This window comes from Engraulis encrasicolus, chromosome 23 (genome assembly GCF_034702125.1).
Source record: "Engraulis encrasicolus isolate BLACKSEA-1 chromosome 23, IST_EnEncr_1.0, whole genome shotgun sequence".
Classification (NCBI taxonomy): domain Eukaryota; kingdom Metazoa; phylum Chordata; class Actinopteri; order Clupeiformes; family Engraulidae; genus Engraulis; species Engraulis encrasicolus.
This window is the reverse complement of record NC_085879.1, coordinates 49055687-49065658: the sequence shown is the minus strand read 5'-3', so window position 1 is coordinate 49065658 and position 9972 is coordinate 49055687. Positions and strand designations below refer to the sequence as shown.

General features: G+C 46.1%; 1 protein-coding gene across 2 annotated transcripts in view; it reads left to right on the top strand.

Moving 5' to 3' along the window:
* LOC134440379 (zinc finger protein 280C-like) overlaps positions 1–7107 on the top strand; it is a 34950-nt gene extending 27843 nt beyond the window's left edge. For both annotated transcript variants that reach the window (XM_063190435.1, XM_063190434.1), the window contains exons 19-20: positions 903–933; positions 5395–7107. In XM_063190435.1, the coding sequence (XP_063046505.1) occupies positions 903–933; positions 5395–6463 (1100 nt within the window). In that variant the 3' untranslated portion in view covers positions 6464–7107. The remainder of the gene's footprint in view (positions 1–902; positions 934–5394) is intronic.
* The last annotated feature ends 2865 nt before the right edge of the window (positions 7108–9972 follow it).

Sequence of the window (9972 nt, the reverse complement as noted above, 5' to 3'; positions counted from 1 at the left end):
AGCAACCAGACCGAATTTCAGTGATTACAAGTCAGCCAATATAATGGTAACGACAGTGGCTTGACAGCCCGGGACATTCTGAGATATGAACATTCCAATTGGTTTTCGCCGAACTACAAGTATTGGCAGAGGACGCGCTCAACTTCTTGGAAAAACGAAAGTCTTTGGGTGCGAGATAAAAAGCGTCAACTTAAGGAAGAAAAATCCGCACTCACAAACTGCGTCTCATTATTTATTTATATTACCACCATGTCCAAAAAGCAAACGCGTAGGCGAAACGCGTTTGCTTTTTGGACATGGTGGTAATATAAATAAATAATGAGACGCAGTTTGTGAGTGCGGATTTTTCTTCCTTAAGTTTTCGCCGAACCACTTCATAGCTCATTACCACAATATTAGCTTGACTTTCACCCATTGATGCCTGATGTTGCGTTGCGCAACATTGGCCCTGGCGCCTGGAGCAGCATTACGCAACATTCAGGCGTATGAGATTTGAGACAACTTTGTCAAAAATATCTGTTTGTTTGAGATCAATGAACACATTCTAATGGAAGATGTGGGTTTTAGTGTTTAAATGCAACTTAGTGCATATTTTTCTGTGCTTCGGAAGCTGAGATATTTAGGTTTTTATAGGCTGAGGGCTGCTTTTCCTAAAAAGGGCTCAGGCATTCAGCACCCTTTTTTTGCAGGTGCCTTAAGCATCAATGGGTTAATGGCTGAAATTCTCTCTGGTCGATCGGGTCGCTTCGCTCCTGGCGAAATGTCTTCATTCGCCTTCCCTCCATTGAGAAACGAGTTCTGTCTCTCAGGTAGCGTAGATCGTGCTTGGTGTACACACAGTGTTTAGTGTGCGGAGAGGAGAGGAGAGGACTGATGCGTCTCTGCTCTGTTTCCTTCTGTAGATTCTGTTTGTGACACAGACAGCCTGGAAAGGCAAGTGCACCAACATATCTGATGCACACCACACACAGACATCACCATCATTTTTATATCATTATATTCATTTATTCATTTTATTCATATGTTTTGTTGCTATTATTTATTTTTTCACATTTCATTTTATGTTATTTTTTCCATACTCATAGCCGTCTCGACTCTGGGCTAGCATGGCTGGCTAAAGCACGTCTAACGCCCCCGAGCTCACTCTACTGTCCGCATATGCACACTTTGCTTTGTCTAATGCCCCCGAGCTCACACACTACGTACTGTTTGCATATGCATACTTTGCTTTGTCTATCGCCTCGAGCTCACACACTACGTAGTGTCGGCAGCATATGTGTAGTTTGCATAACTTGCTTTGCTCCCTTTCCATCCCATAATACATCTCTGGGTGTTGCGCTTGGCTACCATGTGGCCTGAATATCTTTCTTCTGCTTTCTCTGCTTCTGTCCTCTGCCTCAAACTGCAGGGCCTCTGCGCGGTATGACAATCAGTGTTCTGTCTACTGTGTTTGTTTCCGTGTGTTTCGATGTCGCCCTTGTATGACAGCATAGAGTGTGTGTGAAAGAGTGTGTGTGTGTGATTGTGTACATAGTGTGTCTCAGGTGTGCGTCTTGGTGCCTTGTGTGTTGCAGTTTAGGTGTGTGTGTGTTTTGTCTTGAGTTATGTGCCGGGATGCTGTGTGTTTTGTGGTGGTAAGGTGTGTGTGCGTGCGTGTGCGTGTGTGCGTGCGTGCGTGCGTGTGTGCGTGCGTGCGTGTATGTGTTTTGTGGTGGTAAGGTGTGTGTGCGTGTGCGTGTGCGTGTGTGTGTGCGTGTGCGTGTGTGTGTTTAGTCAGTGCCATGTGGCTGTTCTGTTTGTTCTATTAATAGGTGACGTGTGCTGCACAGAGGAGCAACAGAAGAGATGAGAAGAGGAGGAGAAGAGAAGAGAAGAGAGGATGAGAAGAGAGGAAGAGAAGAGAAGATAGGGGAGGAGGGGAAGAGATGAGAAGAGGGGAAGAGAAGAGAAGAGGATAGGGAGGAGGGGTGAGAAGAGGGGAAGAGAGGAGAGGAGGATGGGATAGGGGAGGAGGGGGGAGAAGAAGGGAGAGGAGAGAAAATGAGAGGGGGGGATTGAGAGGATAGGAGGGGAGGGATGAGAGGAGAGGAGATGACTGGAAGGTAAGGAGAAACAACAGGAGGAATGCGAGGAGGAGGGATGAGCAGAGAGGAGGAGGGAGGGAGGTGGAGAGGGGAGGAGAAGGAGGGATGAGTTGGAGCGTGTGTGTGTGTGTGTGTGTTTTGGGAGTCCCTGCCCTGCGTGAGCATCTCCGCTTCGCTCACTCGCTCCCACATTCTTTCACTACTCGTTTGCTCGCTCTCTCGTTGTTTCCCTGGTTCTGTGGAAGTGAATAATCCGGCGTCTCCATTAGGCCTAATTGGGCCGCATATTAAACAGCTGACACCAGTGACCCCCACAGAAACGGGGGAGAGGAATAGGGGTAGTAATTAAAGACGGGAAATGTGTGTGTGTGTGTGTGTGAAGGAAAGTGTGTGTATGTGAGGGAAAGTGTGTGCGTGTGTGTGTGTGTGTGTGAGGGGACGTGTGTATGTGTGTGAGGGGACGTGTGTGTGTGCGTGCGTGTGTGTGTGTGTGTGTGTGTGTGTCTGTGTGTCTGTGTGTGTGTGTGTGTGTGTGTTAATGAACAATGAGCCGATGGAAGGGGTCGCATGGTGTTTGCTGAAGTGGTTAAAACCGTCGTGTGTAATTACTGGTTTTGGGCCACATTGTCTCAGGAGAGAGAGTCTTGTTTTTAATTGCTGTGCGTGTGTGTGTGTGTATTGAGGTGTGCGTGTGTGTTGAGGCGTGTGTGTTGAGGTGTGTTTTGGGGCGCCTCTGGAGTGTCTTGAGTGTGTTTTAATCGCCGTCCGTCTGCAATAATGGATGACGCTGCTCCTTGGGTCCTCACCACCATGACACACACACACACACACACATACAAAAAAACACACACACACAGACACACACGGGAGGCATAGACGGCAGGGAGCGCGCTCCACAACGGTACCCCATTTGTTCAGCTGACGTGTGATCTGCATAAGTCTGGGCCAGGGCAGAGGTGTGTGTGTGTGTGTGTGCGTGTGCGTGTGCGTGTGCGTGTGTGTGTGTGTGCGTGTGCGTGTGCGTGTGCGTGTGTGCGTGTTTGTTTGTTTGCGTCTGTGTTTGTGTATTTGTTCTCTGCACGAGTCTGCAGGTGAGAGGTGAGTGTATGTTCCTGGTAAGACTGCGAGAGGTCAAGGTGTGTGTGTTTGCTGGCGTGCTGTCGAGGTCTCGGCTCTGTGCTGCCTCTTTCCAGAGTGCCCTAGACGAAATCCCCAGAGAGATATGTCCTTAAATAAGGAAAACGAAGTCGTTAGCTATGAAGGACACCCAGACACACCTACACACACACACACACACACACACACACACACACACACACACACACACACACACACACACACACACCTACACACACACACACACACACACACACACACACACACACACACACACACAGGCATACACTACACACATGCTACACACTCACACATGCAGTACAATCGTCTGACCCAGAGAACTTTGGGAATCGCTGGGAAGTCACTCGTATTGGAGAGTCATACTCATTACCGCCTCTGCTACTGCTGCTTCTGCTGTTCCTAATTGCTGCTATTCATAATTACTGTCGTTAACAACTTTCTAACTGTAATGTACTGTATTAGGCTGACTTATATGCTGCTTTACAATATTGCCCTACAAAGGCAAAAAAGTGCAGTAATATACATTGAAATGGTTCATTGACATAAACCAAAATGCCTTCAAAGTTGCTCAGTCGAACATATAAGTGGTATGATGTATACATTTATATATTTTCAAAAGCAGAAGATTTGGTTTAACAGAAAAACTTTGGAAATAGTTACCGCTGATGGGCAACCTGGATTCATTCATTAGCTTACAATCCATGCCACATATTCCAGAAGACCTGGCTTTACCAATTCAACCAGGTGACCCAACCACTGACTACAATCCAGTGGTAGTTACTGCATTCTGACTGTGTAGGGCAAATCATGTATTGTGGCTCTTGGTGTCCTCTATTTCCTGTGATGCTAGTATGCTTCTAGGCTGGCTATGTTATTGCTACCTGGGGTTCTTTTCCAATAACCCGACTCCCGTCCTTGACCTGTGCTTGTGGCCTCACACTCTTCATGTGATGCCCCGCCTCCTTGTGGCGAAAACAATTAAGTTTCCCCGTTGTCAGCTTAGCCACTTTTGGGAGACTTTCCCCCATTCAAAATCCCAATTGCAAATGAGAAAATGACATTTCAATTGTGATTTTGCGAGATATTGAATTAAACTTCTGTCATCGGTGACATCATAACGAGGCCACACTTGGGGAGGACAGAAGTTAGGAGATTGGAAACGAAAGAACCCCTGGTGTCTCCACTCCCATTTAATTTTGCTCCAGCAACTAGATCTGGAACTGCAGGTAGAGAAAATCATTAGCCAAGACCAGGAAATAAGTGGCCAGCCAATCAGAAGAGCAATGAAGCCATGACGCCACTGATCCACAGACGGAGCAGGATGGATGACGCCATGGTTTCATGGTTTTTTTCTCAGAAACTATGGGTCTTTCTCAAATGCAAGGCCAGTGTCCTTCCAAGTGTATCGGCCTAATTAGGCACGCCCAGTGATTGGATACCCTTTATTAGTCATACCCAGTGATTGGATATTCTGTAGAGTTCACCAAAAAGTATCCAATCACTGGGCGTGACTAATTAGGCTGATACACTTGGAAGGACACTGGCCTTGCATTTGAGAAAGACCCATAGTCACTAGCCTGTTAGCAACTTGGGTAGCAGCAGCCAATGGGACATTGCACTGCGACCCACAAAGTAGCTAACGTAGTTAGCATCTATGATTTCGAGAAAGTCACCCTGCCTTGAGTACTTCCTGGTCTAGCAGCAGTTCCGGACCTCATTGCTGGACTGAAGTTGATTGGAGCCACCAGGGGGCACCAGCCTGGCTCCCGCTACTGCAAGTATCAGTTTAAGTGATTAACATGCTTACTCTCTGGCCAGCTAGTCTGCTGTACAAAGGCAAAGTGCAGTACAGTGCAACTACATATTTTGTCAAAATTGAGTTTATACCAAAAATGGTCTTCATTACACCTCCTTTATCTTGTGACAAATCTGTGTGGTCCTAATTGTATTGCTTTGTCAAATTTGCAGGAACTGCAATATCCATCCTAATTCCAAGGCTTTGAAGGCATTTTCCTCAGTTTCAATGTCAACGTAGTTACTGCACTTTGCCTTTGTAGGGCAGTATAGTATTTTGCTTCCTGTATGAGTGACTAACATGGCTAATCTCTAGTTGGCTAGTATTGAGCTTCATATATATGAGTAAATAACATGACTCTTTTCTGGTCCTGTGTAGATCTGGCCTCATCAATGCCGAGCCTATGACGCTGATCGGAGAGGAGGGAGAGGAGACCACTGGCACACACACAACACCCAAGGAGGAGGAAGGAGAGGGGTTAGAGGGGGAGACTGCTGCAGCAAAAGAGGAACAAGAAGAGAAAGAGGAGGTGGAGAAATATGTGGAGGAGAAAGAGGAGGAGGTGACTGAGGTGAGAGAGGAGGAGGTGGTGACTGAGGTGAGAGAGGAGGAGGTGGTGACTGAGGTGAGAGAGGAGGAGGAGGAAAAAGAAAAAGAGCACACACCTCCAGGGGTGTCAGATGACTCTGAGGGGCGGGACAATAACACACCTGTGCAGGTAAAGGAGGACACACCCCCTCCTGAACAGGACGAGAAAACACGCCTGCAGCCAGAGAACGATGATGAGGACACAGCCATGGAGCAAGAAGAAGAAAACACGAAAGGTAACGAGGAGCAGGAAGAAGACTCAGCTTTAGAAAAAGAACAGAGAGATAAAGTGGAGACACATCGTAACGATGAAAAGGACTCGTCAGCAGAACAAGGGCCCGATGAGGCAGACACGCCTTCTAACTCAGCACTACAAGACCCTGTAGAACACATGGAACCAGAGAATGGTGCAGCAGAACTCCTAAAGAACAGCACCATGGAATCAGATAGCTATTCGGAACCCATGCAGGATTCCACCATGGAACCAGAGAGAAGCAACTCGGAACCCATGGAGGACCACGGTACGGAACAAGACCCCAGTCCAGAACCCATGCAGAACAGCACCGTGGAACAAGGCTCCAGTAAGGAGACCACCATGGAGCAAGGCCTGAGTGCAGATGTGTCCGAGAACGTTGGTGAGGAGCCAGAGAGCAGTGCAGAGCAAGGGGAGTTGGCGGCTACTGCAGCAGCAGTGGACCCTGAACTTGAACCTGAACCTGCACTGACCTCATGTCTCCCACAGGGGGCGACAGACTCACTAGATGTGGCAGCCACGCCCTCTAGTGACCTGGAAGACCAATCAAACGCCACCGCTCAAACTAGTGGCCCAACTGGCCAATCAGAACCCTCCAATGCATAGGGTCATGAACAGCACACACACACACACACACTCATACACAGAGAAACATCCACACGTCTGTGCATATTCCTAGGAAGACGACATGCACGTCTGTTCCAGTGCATCTCAGCACACCACCACAACTATCTGCTCTGCTCAGCTCTGCGCGTTGTTATCTTCTCATGTCTGTCTTGAAAAGTGTTTCCTCGGAAAGACTGCTGCTCAAGGGAAGGCGGCAGATAGTTTTTTTTTAGTATCCGTCGTGCTCTGCAAATCAGACTTTCCCCTCCTCCTCCCACTGCAGTATGATGACTTCAAAGACAGCATGGTCTGACCTTCAAACACGTCTCGCTCCGACCTTCAAAGACGGTTTTCTGTGATCTTGAAAGACGGCGTGAGGCGTGATGTTTCAGTAGCGAGTGAATGGAAAGAAAAGCGTTTTCTGTTTGAAACGGAGAGAGAGAGGGAGGCTACATCCTGGACTCTCTTCAACTGGAGCGAGGGAAGCCTCTAGACTCTCCTCCTTAACGCCCCCTTTGCTACTACTCTCGCCTCCTGAGAAACACTTTGTTACACACACACACACACACACACACACACCTCGATTGTTTGAAAATAAACTTGTGTAAAGACAGACACACACATGGACACATATGAACAAACTCTCACACACACACATAAACATTGTTTTGAGATACGGACATATATACGGATAAACTCTCACACAACAGAGAAACATTGTTTTGAGATATGGACTTAAACGGTCAAACTCTCACACACACAGAGAAACGTTTTTTGAGATACGGACTTCTACGGATACTCACACACATGCAGAGCAGCATTGTTTGAGGTGGGCTTTTGGCTGATTAGTCTGAATGCTGCTGCTTCCTCTGTCCTCGACCCCCCGTTAGCAGAGAGGCTGACTGGATGAGTCCATGGCACAGGGACACTTGTGCACATCCACAACAACAATCATCCAGGTGCAAAATTACTAGACAGTGCTATAAAGCGGTCCGCACACTTAGCATGAGCGTCTAAAAAATATAAACTTTATTTCAATAAATTCAAATGGTTGTATTAAAATAAAATACAATTTATATTTTTTTGGAGTTCATGCCCAGATTGTGGACCACTTTATCACCTGACCCATGGCACATGGAAACATTGGGGATTGTACAGGCCTATGGTAGCCACCCTGCATTCCTTAGTTACAGTCCAGTGCCACATATTCCAAATCGTCCAAATCAACTATAGGTGATTGTACTGAGAGGAAGGGTAAAATCAGGTAATTTGGAATACGTGGCACTGGACTATAACTAAGGAATCCAGGCTGGTCATCACTGGATTGGCCAATGAGACAAGATGACATGGGGACTGGATTGGCCAATGAGATGAAGCATCATGGGGACTGGCTGGGCCAATGGACACGGGGTATGTAGAGGAGCAAGTCTGTTCCTATTTAGAGCTCAACAACAGCCAATCAGAACCTTTCACTCTCCTCTGTATTCCAAAAAGCAAGGTGTTGATTGGCTGCCAGACTTTTTTTTAAATCTAAAAACTTTTTTATTATTACCATATTATTTGGGTTTGTTTATTTTATGATTGTGTTGATTTTAGGCAGGACTGTATGTATGTAAAGGCAGTTGTTTTGATGACGCTGTGGAGATGGTGGGTCCTAAGCTCTGTAGCTCTGTGCTGGTTTAACTACAGTAAGAGGTGATGTATTGCTAAGATTGGAGATTGAAGCTCGGAGTTTGTCTTTCTCCCTTTTGTCCCTCTTCTGTTAATAAAAGAAAAAGAACGGTTATTTAAAAAAAGAAGAAACAAAACTCCTTTTGTTCTTCCAGGTGCCTCTCTGGAGTCTTTGTTCCCATTTCAGACCACATACCTCCCACTGTTAAGACTTACAAAACATTTTGGACTTACAGGATTAAAGACTTTTATTTTTATTGTATTCCCTCGTGGGCTCATGCACTGACCTGCTCTCAAGAAGAATGTGCCGCCATTTTGTTTTCACCTTTTTGTTTTTACCTTTTTTTAATGTGTGTGTTTTTATTTTTGATGGCTCGCAGGCTGCAGAAATCTGTGAAGCGTGCATACGTTCACACTGCAAAATGACAAGGCATTCTGGTTAGGGATTTCTAACTGGAACGCATTGTGATTGCGTGTTGCTATTGCATGTGTTCTGCGCAGATTTACGCAGCATGCGGCATCTCAATGGGGTCCCATATAAGGATTTTATTTCTGTATTCTGCCTTTTTATTTCTGCTGGTTTTGGGAGAGCACAGTGGCACAGTCCTGAGATTGAGCTGGAGATTGAGCTGCCTCATCTAAAGTCTGGTCTTATATGTGCCCAGTGACAGCTGTAAGGAAAATACAGTTGGTCCGCAACCCTGTTCGATGCTCCCAGAGAAAGTTTAATGGCACAACGTTTCGAACTCTCACCATGTGTGCACGTTGTCTGGGATCATCGAACAGTGTTGTGGACTTATATTTTCCTTTCAGTGATCTTCTGTTTGGTCCAGCTCCTGTGCTACTGGTGTGTCCACATTCTCTAACTTCCCAGTGAGAGTTGCCTCTGTGTGGGGAAGAAGGCCTGTCCAAATAGGAACACGCCTGGTAAAACTAAAGCTCATTATATTCTCATCGTCCAATCACGCCAGACCCATTAATCCTGTAAAATAAGCTAAACTAAATACTGTAATTAAATAAAGGAATTCGTACAAACTGTAACACGTTGTAAAGGTCAGGCACACACATCTTTTATACTATTTTACATTATTTTATTTAAAAGAATCTGCCCCTTCTAGGTTGTTGCTGCAGTACAATTTGAGAGCTCTCATTGGTGTCTGTCCACTATAGTCCTGCCCAGGCGGCTCCTCATCTCCAAGGCTGCGGTGCACACGGTGTGCAGGCCTATAGGCTTCAGGACCCTGGTTACAGTAAGGAGTAAACCAGGTCAAGTTAACCTTCAGGTCGTGGTAAATCTCCTAATAGAAGAGCCGGGAGTCCTCTTTTTTTCTAAATGACACCTGTGCGCTCTATTATTAAGTTTACCACTTCCAGTGTGTTAATTAAGCCTGTTAATTAAGTAGCACCCTGAAGACAGTCTGCCAGTCTGTGCTGCATTTCTCAAAACATTCAAGTATGAGGTTGCCCCCTCGGCAAGTGTAGTTTTCAAAAGGTGCCCCCTCGGCAATACATCACATTACTAAAGGTTTATACATACAGTAATTTTATAGGCCTACATACAATATTTTTCTCGCACATGCAAATAAAATGCTTGTGCAAAGTGCATGTGCGAGGTAAAATAGTGTACGTATGTATGAACTTTAACTGATGATGTTAGGCCTGTTTCTGATATATTGCCAAGGGGCAGCTCATACTTTAATACTACTTCGGCTTCAGTACTACTTGGAGAGTGTTTTGGAAAGGCAGTCCTGGGGTGCATTTCTCAAAAGGGAAGTTGTTAGCCTGTTAGCAACTTCGGTAGTTGCCAATGGAAAGATGCATTGAAAACAACAAAGAAG